Genomic DNA, 18,023 nt, shown 5'->3' on the forward strand with positions numbered 1-18,023 from the left:
TTCCTGTTATAACAATTTACAGAATGGTTTGGTTATTTTTTCTATGAAATCTTCTGTTTTTTTCTAAGAGTGTAGATAGATACATAGATAGATAGATGGATGGATGGATAGATAACTAGATAGTTGCTTGGATGGATAGATGGATGGATTGATAGATGGATGGATGGATGGATGGAAGGAAGGATAGATACATGTATAGATGGATGGATGAAAATGAAAATTCAAAACTTAAACAAAGGTTTATTTTTGATTGAATAAGGGAATTTTATTCAATATATGCAAAATTTCAAGCCCATAGATTAAATCATGAAGGCTGTGGTAGAGCTTTATGTAGGAATCCCCACATGAATTTTGCTCAAATAATTAGGAAAATGATGTTTGCAGAATAACTATGATATGCATGCATGAAATAATAGGAAATTTGACATCATTTGCAATGTTCTATTAAACAAAATATTGAGGTTTTAAGATGTAATGAGTATATCCATATACAAATTGCGCAATATAAAATGTACAATTATCTTTATTCATCATGAACAGATAAAAATAAATGACGTATATATATATAGGATAATTACTACATTTCACCCTACGCATTTCTAGAGTCTATCGACCAGCTAATAAACATCCACACCGCTGCATTTCTGTATGTGTTCGAATACTGCAACTAGTAAACAATGTCAATGATTTGGGGTGACATTATTCAGTCGGAGCAATGATAAAGTTACAAATGTGAATTGGTTCTTGATTTAAAGAGCTTAATATACCACTCCGGTTGACTTGAAAAAGGCGAAGCATCAAACCCGAATATCTACACTTTTTATGAAAAAAAGGATCTTAATGAAATAGACTTATTCTATTGCACATTGTCAGCTGGTCAGGGCATCAATGCTTTTAGAAAGACAAAAATTGAGAACAGTCAAAGCGCGCGGATATGTTACAGTCACATCCACGAAAATCTAATCCAAACCGACCTATATAGTATGTCATTTGTAATAACGTAATAGCTCTGGTCAGTCTGGAGTTGGTGTCATCAGTGTGACTGTGATATTAGAGACAACATCGACAGCGATACAGCTTAAATTACAGGAGCTACAGGACAATCGTGATAACTTTCACATGTGAACGGGGCATAGATATCCATTGGTCGAGAGAGCGCAGGGATAACGCTCTAGTGGCTCGTGTCACTTTTGACGGCAGACGATTTGAGCACCTGCGTCGAGGCGCATTCCCTCGTCGACCTCGTCATCATACACACAGCGATATCGATTCAACATCAATTTACTCCACTTTGTGCTGTACAAAGTTGCTTGCAGGAATGTCTTCATTTGTGTTTAACAGCACTACAGTCACACACCCACGAAACCGAATCCAAACCGACAGATGAGACGCCATTGGTAAACACGTAATAGCTTTGATCGGTCTGGAATCGGTATCGTTGGTGTGACCGACACAAGGGGTCCTCACATTGAATGTCTCAATAATGTCTTATCAAATGGCTATCATATTGACATGACAATGTGGAGGGACATTTTAGGTCTCATACGTGTGTTTTGTATTGATTCCATCGGATGTGATTTCCTTTTATAAAAATTTGTCATTTTGAAATTATAAACAAGATTGAAACGTATAATTTTCATTACGATAAAAATATAATCAAAGTAACATTCGGGATAAGGGAACATTTTATCTTCCTGTTTTATTATCACCCCTGTCATGAGACTAAAAGAGGGGTACATGGCGTATGTGAGGAAAGTTCTAAAAAGTTGCGAGCGAACGACGCGAGCGAGGACAAGTTTGACTTTTTAAAATGAAAACTTAATTTTGCTATAGATTTTGAAATAACATTAAAAATTATCATATTTAAACATTTTTCATTTCCTTTTCTTTCTTTTTCTCCTTTACCTTTTTTTCTTGTTCGTGTTTCTTTAGGGGGGGGGGCATCTCTACATAGACTAACCTGCTACCCATGCTACGATGAGTAACATGGTTATCGTCGGCGGCTCCGACCTGGAATCGATGGCCTTCGTCGCCGTGGTCGTCCCGTTACCGTCTATCAACGTATCCGTCTCCGTTCTAACCTGGTTCTCCGCCATCGTTTGGTAGAGGAGCAGGAGGAGGAAGTAGATCATGGATGACGTATGACAGACGAACTTGACGTAGGGTATTGATAGGAAGTCCCGGTACCGCCCCCGGGGGTAGATGATATAGGCTATGGATAGGAGGGGGAAACCCAGGCCGATCAGGAAAACAAGAAGACCGGACCTGAACGCGTTCATGTCACGCCAGCCCGGCAGCCCAGCGTACCAGCGCTCGATCAACCGCTGCTGACAGTGAGGGTGGGCTACAAACTGCAGGGGACAAAAATAAAGATGGGAAAGACGCTTAAGAACGATATATATATCAAGGTAGAATGTATGTATGTTTAACAAAATGTGTGTATTAAAAATGACATAAACATGGTAAATATGAATTAGGAAACCGAATATTGACGAAATATATACGCCAGTTTAGAATGAACTCGTGTCTGTAATTATGATGGCCTCGAACATTGACATAACATGGAAATGTCCATTTATGTGCACTTGAATAATCTCTCCCAAAATGAAAAAAATAATGTAATTTTTATATAAATAAAAATAACTCACTGACTTTGTAATGACTTCAATTCTTTGTACTTTTATCTTTAAATTGAGGCCTTATTCTATTAATCTGCTTTTGATCAATTAATGAAGTATCTGACTTTTCCTTAATGATTTGATTGGGAAAACACTACAAAATGCGAAGCTAACTTGAATGAATCAACGCATGAATGTAAACAAATCCTTCTCAATTACACCAAAGTAAATTAGCGACATCACCACTACCACAAAGGTCATCCTAAAGTGACCACATGAAAACATAACCATATTAAGGAAGGCTTTATGGAAGAAATAATATATATTGACACAGTACTTGAGATAAAATGGTAACTCCCTTCTCATATCAAGTAAAGTTCAATGTCATTAGACCTATACGACAAAAAATAATCGTTGGTGTTGATGTAGTCACTGGCATACTGGGTGATATAGGTTATCACGCTTTTACCCCATTATGAAAGAGGTAAATGGGCTAATGTTTTTATAAAACGAATCTTCATTAAAGGACATTTCGTGATTAAAATTGACGCTTTGGGGTAAACGTGAGTCAATAGGGTCAGTCAGAAACAGGTCTTCAAACCGATCACAGCAATTGCATATCATCGGTCGGTTTGTAGTCGGTTTCCTTGGTATGACTGTAGTGTTATGTTTCATGTTTGACAAGAATGGCGCCTACCTTTCTTTGTTCAAAGTGAATGGCTGCTTTGACTCTGTTGGGCTGTTCGGTGGCAAGGGTTGAGTTTGGGTTACCCCAGCCGTACGAGTCGTGATTTAAGATGTAGGCCTGCTCACCCGAATCTCGTACCTGTATCGTAAAATAAAAGAAATAAAGAAAGCGATGATCGTCTTGTAAAATGAATGATGAAAGGCGCCAAACTATATACTTGTAAACTGATTGTTTTACCGTTTAAATCTATCGTCATGGGGACCGAGGTCTAGTGGTTATGACTCTCGTCTTTCTCTCAGAGGGACATGGGTTCGATTCCAGGCCAAGGTGTGTTTTCCTTCAGCAAGAAATTTACCGACATTGTGCTGCATTCGACGCACATGACCCAGGGCGAGGTGAATGGGTACCTGGTAGGATTTATTCCTTGACGATTTAGCGTGATATGGCGGCTAATATAAGCTATGGCCGGGGTAATGATACGAAGTATCAAGCGCAGTTGAGTATATACACATAGTAATTACGCTACATTAATGGACCATAATTATTATCATAAATTATTATGCTAACGTTATCTCAGCCACATGTTATGTTTCATAAATGATAGAGTATTCTGTAATGCTATACATGTAGAGTCACACCATCGAATCTGAATAAAGTATGACACCAAACCGACCGACAATGCAATTAAAAATAATAGCTTTGACTGGCCTGGAGTAAGATTCGTTTGTGAGACTAGAATTGAATAGTCTATTATTGCTGAATCACAACATAATGAGAAAGATATGCAGAGATGCCAACCTTTACGGAATATCAATCAGATAAGAAATGACAATGTGAATAACCAAACGGCTGAACCAAATGTTTTCTTACGAGACAAAACATGCTAAAAGTTTTTCGCTCAGTCATTCAATCGGGAAGTAAACACTGAATTTACATTAGAACACATCTCATTAATATTCATTCCGTAAGGGTTGGCAACTCTGAATACGACAAAAGGGAGTTATCGCAACACTACACGAACACTTTCTAGAACGTTGGATAATATATTGTCAAAAGCCCTTTGTAGACAAAGCAGTCTTATTCGAAAATCGGTGAATCAAAACAGCAGTATCTTCGTGTACTCTAGGCAAACGACATCTTTGCAATTTTTTCGTCAGCTCCGAAACTTGCGATTTACCACTTTTCGACAATGACCTCTATAATCTGTTCATTGTGATTTGACGGGCATCTTCAAAAGATTCTCAACGTTCCAAAAAACGACTATGTAGTGATTGAAAAAATTCGCTATTGACATTATATTTTGATACGCTAAAATAAGTTCTACATATTGGTATGATTTCTATAGCAAGATAACACACAATAATCCTAATTTCATATTCATCACGTTCATACACTCTTCAAGTCATTCATCTAATGACATGTACTCTATGCAATTTATTGGCTGATAAAAATGTTAGGGTTTTATGAAACTTGGTCCATGCGGGGGCCGACGGGATGCGCTTAGATCTTCTTATATGTGAATGTGATCAATGCCGAAAGTTCAATTTTTAAAGTTTTAAATTACTTTTATTCGAAAATACACATCATACCAATATGAAAGGCCTATATACATACAATTATGTTCATAACAATGTATGGTAATTATGTACATTCATGATAATTGCATATCCTCTGATTGGAGGTAATTTCTCTGAAAGCAATTATTCGCAGCGAGGGAGACTTAATAGAGCTTCCGAAATTAAACAATCAGAAAATAACTATTAAATGAATGTGCATAACTGCAGTTCATCAAAGTTCATCGAAATGCTACAATCATTTTGGAAGAAAGTAAGAAATATTTTTTTTAAAGAAATTAATTCATCTTCCAATATATAGAGGTGCAATACAACACCGATCTTCTATTTTTAGCTTGTATCAATTCAAATAAGCTATACACTACATAACACATGTAAATAGACCATTCATGGAAGCGACCAACCCTTTGACATCTTCCTCACACAGAACTCTGTCAAAATGACGTCACAATGCCATATCAACCGTCTGCTTCTACAAGATGGCAACACCAGCACGGGTTGACAATATAGGCAAAACACGATTAGAGCACGTGCGTGCTTCTGACGTCACAATTCACACACTTTTATCCTAGTCTTTTAAAGTAATCTCACCTTCATCATCATGTCATATAGAAATGGAGACACCGCTGTCTTTTTATGGTTTATACACGAATGTTCATCAATGTGTTAAAACCAATTATTTGCAGATTTTATTTGCATCATGCTCCGATTTTACAGCACAAATCCCTAATTTCCGCAATGAAATGCCACGAGCCGAAGAAGATTAAATCGACAAAATAGGCCGACAATGCGTGCAGATCTCTTCAACAAATATAAAATGAATGTCAATCTGTCACCCAATTTCTAAATGAGACCCTATTTTGAGAAAATCTTGTTGATATAGGCCTTATTATCGCATTCTTTATACTCGCTGACTTGGCCAGAACCATGCGTACCCTGAATGTATAAAATAATAATGAAGAAATCTTCTGTACGTCACTGTAAACTAATAGAACAATCCCAACATTGACTTTTAATCTCACCTTTGGTATCCACGTTATTCTTGATTTCAATTCATTGGAAAAAAAAATCGTTTTATCACCAATGATTTTTTTCTTCAGCTTTTGATGTATTTTGTCAACAAAATTTGGTGAAATCGTTAATCCAATGAGCTGAATTTTAAAATCTTCCAACTTGACATATTGTAAGAGTAATGTTGACTCATCACTGGTAGTTAATAATAGGCAACGCGTGCTATATGTGGTAAACTTTTTAAACCCCCAAGTTTTCACCAGGGGTCGTTTTTATAAAGAATTACAGGTACGGAAATTTGTCATTTTTCATACGCCATACAGTACAAGGGCTCAGCAGCCAATCATAATCAAAGTTTATCATAAGTTTATCAATAAAAGAATGATGAAGTTATTGAATTTTAAGTATTGGCAGTATCTTGTGAAAACATGCATGTCGTCATGAATATACAAGGGGTAGATTAATGATGTCACATTCCGACTCTCCCATATTTCTCATTATATTACATGAAAGTAAATCATTTCAAATTTTCATTAGTGTCTGAAAATGTTCCCTTGCTTAGGAATAAGTTTCAACAATGATTATCCTAAACTATTAATCAATAGCAAATCCCATTTCTCCATTCATGGAAGAAAGCAATTGAAAAAAAAAGGCAATTTTATTGCGTAATATTATTTATTTCAAAAGAATAAGTGGGAATATGGCCTCATTAGCTTCCTCACTGCATATTCATGAGGACATGTATAGAACCGAGTCAGATGCATTATGTAGCATAAAGCAAGATGTCAGACTAACCTGGTCCAGTAGATCAGCAGCGAACTGCTCACACTGGTCTGCTAGTTCCTGGAACTGGTCACAGAACTCGTATTTGGTCCTCATCAGTTTCCGTAGTTTCGCACACAGCTCAAACGTAGTATTGAACGGATCTGATGACGTCAGAGAAATATAAGACTGGCTAGCCAAGGCCTTGTATAGATTGAGCATACCAACAGAGTTCTCCAGGGTGTGGACCTCACTTTGGTCCACATACTCCCGAGGGTCCTTTATCCTGGCTCCTGCCTCCAGGAGGATCTTGATCACATCGAAATGGTTGTGTTGAGCAGCCAGGACTAACGGCGAGACGTCGGGGTGAAAATCACCATTTAGCGCCTTGCAATTCAACGCTTCCTACAGTAGATATAGATATATTTTAGAATAAACAAGGGGTCATGAAAAAAGATACACCTGTACTTGATATTTTATAACAATCAAATTATGTATCATCCAGTTCTTTAAATGTTTTCAATACTGGATTATCATTTTTTTTCTTTAAAAATCAACTTATGAGAGTCTTATTTACACCTTTATCATAATAATCATTATCATCTTCGTTATCATCACCATCATCATCGTCATCATCGTCTTCATCATCATCATCATATCCCCACCCCGGGTAACCACCACCACCGTCATCATCATAATCATCATCATCTTCATCGTAGCCGTCGTTTACTTTGTCATCGTCATTATCAAATTCTTCATCGTTACCACCATTAACATCACTCCCCCACCACAGCAACCACCATCCCCACCAACATCACTCCTGACATTGAAACAAACTTGAACCACCACCACCACCACCACCAGCAACACTACCACCACTACCACCACCACCATCACCACCACTACCACCAACGACACTACCACCACCACCAACACTACCACCACCACCACCACTACCACCACCACCACCACCTCCAACACTACCACCACTACTACCACCACCACCAAAAACAACAACATCCCCAGCACCATCACCATCATCACCGTATCAAAGTAACTACCAACCCAACGACCATGATCACCACCATCATCACGAATACCATCACGACCGTCACCGCCATCACCACCACAAACACCACCACCGCCCTCCACAATCATCACCTCTTTCTGTTTCTATGGTATTACTTTCAGTATACTTACTGGAATATTTTTCTTCTTTATATGATCGCATATGAGTCGTACACCCTGGGTAAATTGAGCATCTACTGCACGTAATAAACTATCACCGAGTTGAATATTATGATCCAATAATAACTTTACTATATCTGAAAAAAGAAACATGAGAAAGAATAAACAAGAACGTTTTTACTGATATCATTGAGATTGTTTACATTAAATAAAGGTTCATTTTACACCATATGTATTTATATCTATCCAAACTTTTACTTTTTATAATATATACCGGTATATAAAGACATAAATAGCATTTCATTAAAATGCTAATGATTTGAAAGATATATAATTTCAGTCATGTTTACCCAAAAAAAAAAAAAAATGCGATTTCATCATATCCAATTTTCGTTTAATCATGCAACCGTTGCTTTCAGTATACAAACAGATTGTCTCAATTATCTCTATCTTTGCCATTTAATTTCATGCTCATTGAGAAAGGGAAATTTGAAACAATGTGCAATTTAACTTCATAATGAACATTCTATTTACTGAGCATCTGCTACACATATACAATGTTTAATACTACCATGCACCGATTTTGCTCAATTCATTAATCCCAGATAATTTTCATGTCCTAGTTTTTATACTAGCATAGGCATCAAAACGGCAATATCACCGAAGGCATCGATCCTGGGGTGGGGGATAGGAGCGATCGCCCCCAATGGAAATGTTATTTTGACAAGTAAAAAAATTCAAAAGATACAATGCAAATGTATGTTTTACACAGCATCGTAAAGCAATATAAAATCATTAAACTTGGCACAGAAATACTTCTAAACATACACTTTTATTGGCGCAAATTTCTAATTTTTGTCATTTTTTCATCTTTGTCACCCCAATCCGAAAACATGGATGGACGCCCCTAGTAATCACTGTTAGGTTGGTGACGAATGTGGGTCGATAATTATAGGTGTCACTTAGTCAATTATGACTTTGCCCCAGATTCACAAATTGGATTCAATTGTCTATCTACTTTAGGCCGCCAATTCATGTAAAAAAAGTGAATCAAGGTACTTAATTATGTGAAATTGTGAGGAAAGGTGACGTGAAAGGGTTATACAGGTTCATCATGGCATTTTCAATCTTTAAATTGCAAGAATACCAGGGTGTAAATGTTTTGATGTGTTATATAAAGGGTTAACTATACGAGTCTATTTACCAGTTGGCATGGTTGGTGTGGTATATAACAATCACCGCGTATACACTGCAAAAACTCAGGTGTTGATTTAACACCAGCCCGGAATCTTTATGTCCACACCAGAGAAGTGTTAAACAACACCAGTTTTGTTTCGGTCTAACACCAGAAAGGTGTTTACACAACACCAATTAGTATTAAAACAGCATCGGTTTGATTCCAAACTGGTGTTGTTTCAACACTCCTCTGGTGTGGATATATATAGATTCCGCGCTTGTGTTAAATGAACACCGGAGCTTTTGCAGTGTAGAGACGTAGGTAAGATATTCAGTTACCTGTCTATTGCAAGTGGGATCACCCAATATGCCTCCCTTTAAACATGGCTTTAAAAGTAATATACGCTTTGTTGTTTGTGAAATACCCCTTATTCCAATTGATTTGATATGAAATTAATACTGTATTTAGTATGAAAAGAAATGGTATTGTGCTTTACACGATTCAAACTCTTCAACATCACGTTGACCCATTTACTCGAGAACTATATGGCTTTACCAAAACCGGACGTGAGTTAATGAAAAGGATTAATTAACGATGGTAATAAATCAGGTTGAAAATTGAATTTTGTGATTGATTTTCGAGCGATTACTTAATAATAATTCCTTAATTAGATACTTGCTAAGAATCTTGATAATGATAGCTGATCGAGTAATTCGTAACCTTGAATTAATTATCCATGCAGATTAATTTAATTGCTAGCCATTCAACAAACATTGCGGTGAAAATGAATGATATGAAAAAAATAGCTGAAAATAAATTTGCGTATATTCTATTAATTGGTCAATAAAAATAGTCTTGGCTCTGTGTATAGACCCACTGGTTTCATATAATTGCATACAAAGCTCGATGGCATCTGTCGGGATGCCATCCATGGATTTATCCATGAAAGTGTGTTCGCCTTTCATTCGGGGATAAACTTTTATCGTATTAAGTCCATTTTGATCTAATTCAGTCTCTCGCGCTGTACAGGGTCTTTGAATTGTAATGATTAATTACCGCCTGGTCATTCGCGGCCTCTCATCATGTAATCACAATAATTTGTGAGGATTTATGTCGTCATAGATCACAGGGGGGAATTCAATTGATATTACACGCGAGGATCCCAGTAGGGGGGGGGGGGGACACGGGTAGCATGCCCCCTTTCAAGTTTGACCCAAATTTGTACAAGAATCGCAACCTGTTGTATGATGTACCCCCTCTTGAGCCCCATCGATGAAAATTGGTCCCTTGTTTGGAATAAAAACCATTTTTATTTTGCTTGTAAATTGTATATCCCCCTTCAAAAATCCTGCTTCCGCCTCTTATTTGAATGATATTTCAGCATATTCGGTTCGTTTGACATCTCTATTTTGCCTGTGATAATGAACAGGAAACGGGGTTATTAAACGTGTCATATCAGCAATGCACTTTGCTAGACACATAAATAACTCTATGACATCAAAGGTATTCAATTATTAGCTGTTTCCAATTATTAGTACACCAATTTGGGAATTAATTCCTTCTCATATTCGATGAGTTCTATCGAATTTATAAAAGTTAGTTTTCCTCACAGCAAATGTAACAATTCAATAATCTAGCGACAGTGATAAACGATGCAAATAATTGGCAGATATTATCATAAATTAGCGATTCGCTTCGGTGCTATATTGTTGGCTTTTGTAATGTAAGCACTTCTAAATCGTAAATTTATTTATCAAACAACTTTCAATGTTTGCACTAAATTTCAGTCTCTGTAATCTTAAGCAAAGTTGGATATCTATCTCAATATTTTGATCCTTGACAAATCGGGTTTCAATAAATATTTGTTGATAAGTTTAAAGTATCCAATTAAAAAGATTGTTCTGTGACATTATTTTAGCTGAAGATTTTCTAAATCAAATCCACTTTCCTACACCAACTTGCAAATATACACTGTACCTCTACTTGGATTGTTTTTAATAACTTCTGTTGTGATACTACATCTGCTAATTTGATTTTACTGCTTCGAGGGCAAATTTCAGACGACTACTACTACTACTACTACCATTGGCGTACCGTGGGTCACAAGCAAAAAAAAAAGTCACTTAGGGGGCGCGCGAAGCGCGCTCAATTGCCACGTAAACTGACCTAATAGAGACGTTTCTAGGACTGCATGTGCCATTAAAAGAATATGTTTCTCACTGTTCAAATAATGCGAGCGCGAAGCGCGAGCTGAATTATTTTAATACAGTATTTAGACCAGAGAAGGGGACATTTTTAGGACTGTTTTTAGGAATTCATCATAATTGTAAACCTATCTCACCAATCCACTAATGCGAACGTAAGCACTGAATTGAAATATTTTTTATTCAGACTCTAAAAGGGGGAAATATCACTTTAAGTATTCGTGAAAAGAAGCATGTAACTTCATAAAACAGAAATATACTCGAAGTGCGAGGAAATTTGATATGTATTGACTTGAAAAGGGGATGTTAGTACAACAGGATTATATTTATCTTAAACAGACATTGCGACTACCAGAATGATGAATACATAGGCCCTCAGCAAATTATGTATCATAAAGTTATGAGAAAAAAATACTTATGTATTATAATGTCTTGTCATATAGTATATATAATATATATACACTAGTTTCTTTTTCCTCTACTACGTCTCTCTTTTGTTCTCCCTCTTTTTCTCCTTTTATTTCCCCCGGTTTGTTTTTGTCAGCCGATGGGGAGGGGCACGTGCCTTCCATAGTTACACCACTGACTACTTGACTACTACAACTACTACTACTACTACTACTTTTACTACTACTACTACTACTACTACTACTACATCTACTACTACTACTGCTACTACTGCTACTACTACTACTACTACTACTACTACTACTACTACTACTACTACTACTATACTACTGCTACTAATACTACTCCTATACAATAACCAGTATACTTTACGTCTGCTGCTGCTACTATCATTACTTCTACTACCATTACTATATATACTACTACTACTACTACTACTACTACTACTACTACTACTACTACTACTACTACTACTACTACTACTACTACTACTACTACTACTACGTCTACTACTATTACTACTACTACACTGTACTACTACTACTACTACTACTACTACTACTGCTACTACTTCTACTACTACTACTACTTCTACTACTACTACTACTACTACTACTACTACTACTACTACTACTACTACTACTACTACTACTACTACTACTACTACTTCTTCATCATCATCTTCTTCTTCTTCATCATCTTCTTCTTCATCATCTACCACCGGGGATACTGCTTCGATTTCAACTTCATACGCTACGTCACTACATTATACGACCCTTTATCTCCGCAGTACCATCAATCAATTGCCTTGCAATTTGATTTTTTACCATAGATTTTTGAAGAAAAAAAGCAAAATATGTACCTGAATTTCCATTTTGTATTGCTATGACCAAGGCGGAATTTCCATCTGCATCTGTGCAATTGACGTTGAGGTCTGGAGCGTTTTCGAGAGCGAAGATGATAGCCTTACGGTCTCCCCTCTCTGTTGCTTGGAGGAAGAGTGATTCCACTGAGTTCTCTGGCATCTTGGACATCTTGAAAGTTGGACTCCCTTTCTGTTGGGGGAAAAAGAGAAACAAACAAAAATCAGGGTTATTAATTCTTAATTCATTTTTTTCCTTACAATATTAGAATGCCGAACGAATGTTCAAAGAAAAAATGCAGAAAAGAGAGATATGAAACTGCAATATCATGAACATATAGATTCATGTAACCTTTTTATTTATGGCAATTAAATATTTAGTTGATCACCAATTTTTCTTCACACGGGTAATAATAATATTATTCTTTCATTGCTTCATATTTTCTTTTAAGGTTTTTAGCATTAGAATTAACAAGATATTGAAAAAGAATGTCTTAACAAGTTGAAAACTTGCAAATTCATATGTGAAATCAAGCGATTATAAGGGTCAAATCGTTAATGCCATTTTATGGATATTAGTCGTTATATTCATTTATTTTGGCTATGAGAAAAATATATTGATGCATTAAAATTGGTTCTATATATGAACATTTTTCTTCCTTTTTGCATGCAGATGCAATTTTAATCATTTTTAAGGTTCAGCATGAAAAAAATTATCAGGGCAAGCTTTGAAAATTTGTTTAATTGTACTGGATCGATTTAAAATACAGCTTAGTATACTCAACTTGTAGCGCGCATATTCATTCCAACTCTCTTTAAAAAGTTGTATCAAAAGATAAACATGTAATTATTATTAGAATCACGTTGTTAACGACTTCCTGGCAATTCTATTGAGGATGGCCTCCACCTTTGCAAATTATTTTGACATTCGACCCGCCATTTTCTTCTAATTCGATACAGTTCATCCTCTATAACTATCATAGTCAACCGCTTTACATGGCCCGATTCCCTTGCTTTTCATCCCGTCAATTACCGGGTTGCTACTCTGAGGTGACAGGACTTACAGGCATTCATGCCTGCTCGGTGAACTTTATTTCACTTTTCTCAGAGGGATAGGGTAATAAAATGTCCTGTCGAGCGATGGAAGAGTGTATTTTTTATTCAAATCTACAGGTGACTCAATATACATGATATATATTGTCCACTTATCTTCATTTAAAGATGCATGTAACATATAAAACATAAAGGTGGTATGTGCAAGCAAACCATAAAATACGTGTATTCCTTTTTTTTAATTGTCTTTTCGTACATCTGATTCAAAACGTCGTTAAATTAGGTTAAAGAGAAAAATAGTTCTATCCGTTTTGTTCGAGATATTGCATTCATTTCGCGCTAAATGAATACACCAACACTATCAGTAAATTAACTGCCCAAGGAAATACTCAATGACCAGTTCTTAATGTTGTATAATATCATTTCAATGATAGATCTCACTGTGTTTTTTTTTTTGAAAAGTGGTGATTAAAAACAGACCAATCGTTTGGAATTGACTCTACCAGATTAAACCACTAGATAATAATATGATAACATTTCAAATGCAAAATTGCTAATATCTCATTGTCTTGTTGATATTATTATTGGACAAAGGACATAGGACTTTTAATCAATTATATTATGCAGGAAAGCTTAGCAAAATTGTTAATTTAATTCTTCATTGGTATATAATACAAAGTGACCAACAGCACATGCTGAAAGTTTGAATTTACAAAAAATTATGAAGTACAATATAATAAGGCATTATGACTTATTTCATTAAGATATATTGTTTCTTTAAATGTAAAGCGTATCATGACAAGACTTTCATGTGATGTAAAAAAAGACATACATTCAAAAAAATCAATTTCGCCAGCTTTACCAAACAAAACCATGACCAATTTCAGCAAAACTCCCCGTTTCCTTTTTTTATTCTTTAAAATCTAAACTCATCGTAAAATACCGGTTGCTGAGATAGCGAATCCCCATTGTCTTGGTCCTGTCCTGGTGTTTGGTTAGATCCGGGTATAAATCCCATCATAATATCCAATGGTGTCGATTCATTCTGGAGAAGCAGCGGACTGGCATTATTCGGTATGTCCATGGGGTTTACAACAGTCTCTGTGGTGTTGAGGACACCACCTCTTCGGTCGCCCTCACGACTGGGATCCATACCTGATGGGGTTGACTACCACAAGGAATAATTCAAAGAGCAGAGGGATATCCTGGTCAATATTTGTATCCCCTCCCTCTGTCCTCTCCTCTTTCTATATCTGTAGTTTCCAGCTAGCTAGGTATATTGGATGATGCATTCTGTGATGTTTATCATCAATATATCTTTCATGTTGATCTTTCATGGGATACAGATTCCTAGGTGCATCATGCGTCAGTTTCTTTCAGTAAAATCTTGAGTTTGCAAACGTTGTGGCTTTGGTTTATGCTCGTCTGTTTAAAGATGGTTTGCGGGTCAACGTACGATGTGCATGCAGTCTAAGGAAGATGTAAAAGTGGACCGATTTTGGCAAAATGTAGGATAGTAAACGTATATAGGCTCAGCGAAAAAAAGGTTTGCAATGGTTTGTTAGGTTTATCAATCAGGCTAAGACTCCTTCCTTGTTAGCATGAGAAATGTAACGAAGAAGCACGATGGCATGAAAGAGAGCAAAATATTTCTATGGATAGCAATATTCAAGTTTTGCTAAAGTGTTGACCGTACACGATTCATGGACGTGGAAAAGGAAACCGCGCCTGCTGAATGCTGTTGACCATCCACAGTTCTAAGCTCTTTGGTAACAAATATTCGTATACTTGTTTGAGAACAAGTTCGTCACTATAGTAACACTTCGACCTAAAGGTAAACCAAATAACAACGCTTCCTCATAGATTTGTGACGAAGGATTTGCTTTTAATGAATAAATGAAACAAAATTCCGCCGTAAGAGGATAAGTAGTGCTAAGCTCTGCTCGAACCGGACTAAAGAACCATGAATAAATCAAATCCAACTACATTATCTCATCTTCTTTGCCTTCTGTTTTCGTCTCTCTATCTCTCTGTGGGATGTTTTGAGTGGAAGTTTACCAAGGGCAGGTGGGCCAATCAACAAGGGGATGCAAATCGGCAACCCGACACAATGTCATCGATATAACGCTTAGTGTTCTTGCTTCAATCAATAAGTAAACGTCACATGCGTACACACATCGGCTGAAGTGAGGCACCTGGTAAGGGTGCTTATGTTCCGATGCCAATCAACGAAAAAAACAAGTTGTCAAAAATGTGTAAGTCACCGGCGAAGTGGTTCCGAGAATGAGCATCCTTTCTTCCACTCCATGGATTTAAAATTAATTCTAATTAGATTACCCTGGTTTGATAAGAGCAAAATGTGTAGAAAATGGCAAGGTATGGGTTTCCTTAAGTAACACAACTCATCAAGGTCAACGGGGAGGTTCGTGTGTCCATTGATTCTCACTTTGATGACGATATCACACGGCGACAAGAAAGCAAATCTGCAGTCAACTGGATCTGGATTCTTGTTTCCGGTAAACGTTTGATCCCAGCTTTTATTCACAATAAAATGCCTTTTATTTCATTTCAAGGTGAGAATTATAATCCTCAAAATCCTACTAAGAGTAAAAGTGCGTCAAGGGTACAACCATCTATTCATGTTAAGAAGCCGCGCAAAGTATCAACAAAGTTTTAATAACAGACCAAATTAGTTTCAAAGAAGACTCAATGTGTCAAGCACATAAGTGATGATAACTTGTTGATGATAAACACTTGGTATGAATCCACAAACACAGGCCCTGTTGTCTTTACGAAAAGTGTGAGTGTGAAGAGCAGAAACCAAGAGGAGTTTAAATAGCGAAGATGAATCAAATGATCCTAGTAATATGGTCCACTACAGGTGCCATTAAAAAGAGATGCAACTTTCGTTCCTAGGGTCTTGGAGATCAATACACAAGTGGTCCCTGCCTGACATCATTCATGAACGGATGGCGATACATTCCAGTCAGTCCTTTATTCTGATTTTCCAACTGTTCATGATCGTGTCCGGCTACCATCAAATTAATCCAGGAGGCACCTTCAACACGCCATCTACTTTACCAGTCACGAATCTGTTCGCAACTCACTAAACAAGTTGACGAAAAACACAAATTAAAACCAACCAGTAACGGTCGGGGCAGGCCACCGTCTCTATCCAGTGTTTAATTAATTACTTCAATCGAATTCGCTCGTTTAGATTCCCGACTATTTCTTTATCCTTTGGCATTAAAAAAGATCGAGTCTATCAGTTGACATTTCCTCCTCTCTACACGGCGAAAAGATTTGCCATTCTGCTCTAATTTGCAGCAATCGTAAGTCTTTGTTCGGTGGAAATAGCGACAAAGGGGAGCGCTCTCAATTTTTGAAATGTCGCGGAAAAATGATGAGCGGATAATAATGCAGTCGATAGCGAACGTAGTAAATTACGCTCGATCGCGATCATTATGGCCTGAACGAAGGTGAAGGAATATTGGAGGGAAAATATAAGATAGAGGACGCATCTTTATTGAAATGCTCGATATTACCATTGTCACGGCTGACCGATAATTTATTGACAGGAAATCGATCCGATTTGATCGTCCGTGACCGACTCATTGTCGGAGTGATTTTAATACAACTCAAAAGGTGTGTTTGATTATGAGATGACCATCTAGTTAACGAAACACCGGTCAGAGTTTGGGCGTATTGTAAATTGGAAATATACATTGGTGGATAGATTAGTCCTTGTTAATCAAATTATAGAGTTGAACAAAAAGACATTCATAATCGTTTTGCACGACTTCTCAACGAATCGACTTGGATCGTGTAGTCTGCTAATAAGTTTTTGTGTGTTCGACTGTGCGTGAGTGTTTGAGGGTTCGTGCGTGTGCGTGAATGATTTAGTGAGCGTGTGGAAGCGTTTATGCGGGGTTTTTTTATGTTTGTTTATTTCTCAGATGGACTTATCTATCGTGCATGCATCATGGAAATTTAAACGATAAACACAAAAAAAATTGAAATGCCCCGATTTATCAATGATTTCAGCATGATATTTCGCTCTTGATATATCTTTAGACTACCACGTGACCAAGGCAACGCAATATCGGCATATAAAATGGTATCTCATTTAGTATTTCCAAATCTTGTGCTTATTTTCAACCCATTTTTGTTTAAGTGGACGAACTTTATTCATTTACACGACCCCAAAGATGACGATCACAGGAAAACAAAATATACAAGACAGAAAAGGGTATCAGATTGAAGGAAAAATAGATAGATAAATAGATAGATAGATAGACAGACAGATAGATAGATAGATATATAGATAGATAGATAGACAGACAGATAGATAGATAGACATATAGATAGATAGACAGATAGATATACAGATAGATAGATAGATAGATAAATTAAAAGGAAGATAGAGATAGAGAGAGAAAGAGAGAGAGAGAGAGAATGGGCGAAAAACAGGGAAAGAA

At 36.7% G+C, this 18,023-nt stretch overlaps 1 protein-coding gene across 1 annotated transcript; it reads right to left on the reverse strand.

Moving 5' to 3' along the window:
• Window positions 1-1,930: 1,930 nt before the first annotated feature.
• On the reverse strand, window positions 1,931-14,789 carry LOC129278153 (short transient receptor potential channel 4-like). The gene is made up of 6 exons (XM_054914369.2): window positions 14,489-14,789; window positions 12,493-12,685; window positions 7,854-7,978; window positions 6,687-7,058; window positions 3,316-3,444; window positions 1,931-2,351 (listed from the first exon to the last, which is right to left on the reverse strand). The coding sequence occupies exons 1-6, from the start codon at window positions 14,696-14,698 to the stop codon at window positions 1,956-1,958; spliced, it is 1,425 nt and encodes a 474-aa protein (XP_054770344.1). The 5' UTR covers window positions 14,699-14,789; the 3' UTR covers window positions 1,931-1,955.
• Between the last annotated feature and the right edge of the window lie 3,234 nt (window positions 14,790-18,023).

This window comes from Lytechinus pictus, chromosome 15 (genome assembly GCF_037042905.1).
Source record: "Lytechinus pictus isolate F3 Inbred chromosome 15, Lp3.0, whole genome shotgun sequence".
NCBI classification, from domain to species: Eukaryota; Metazoa; Echinodermata; class Echinoidea; order Temnopleuroida; family Toxopneustidae; genus Lytechinus; species Lytechinus pictus.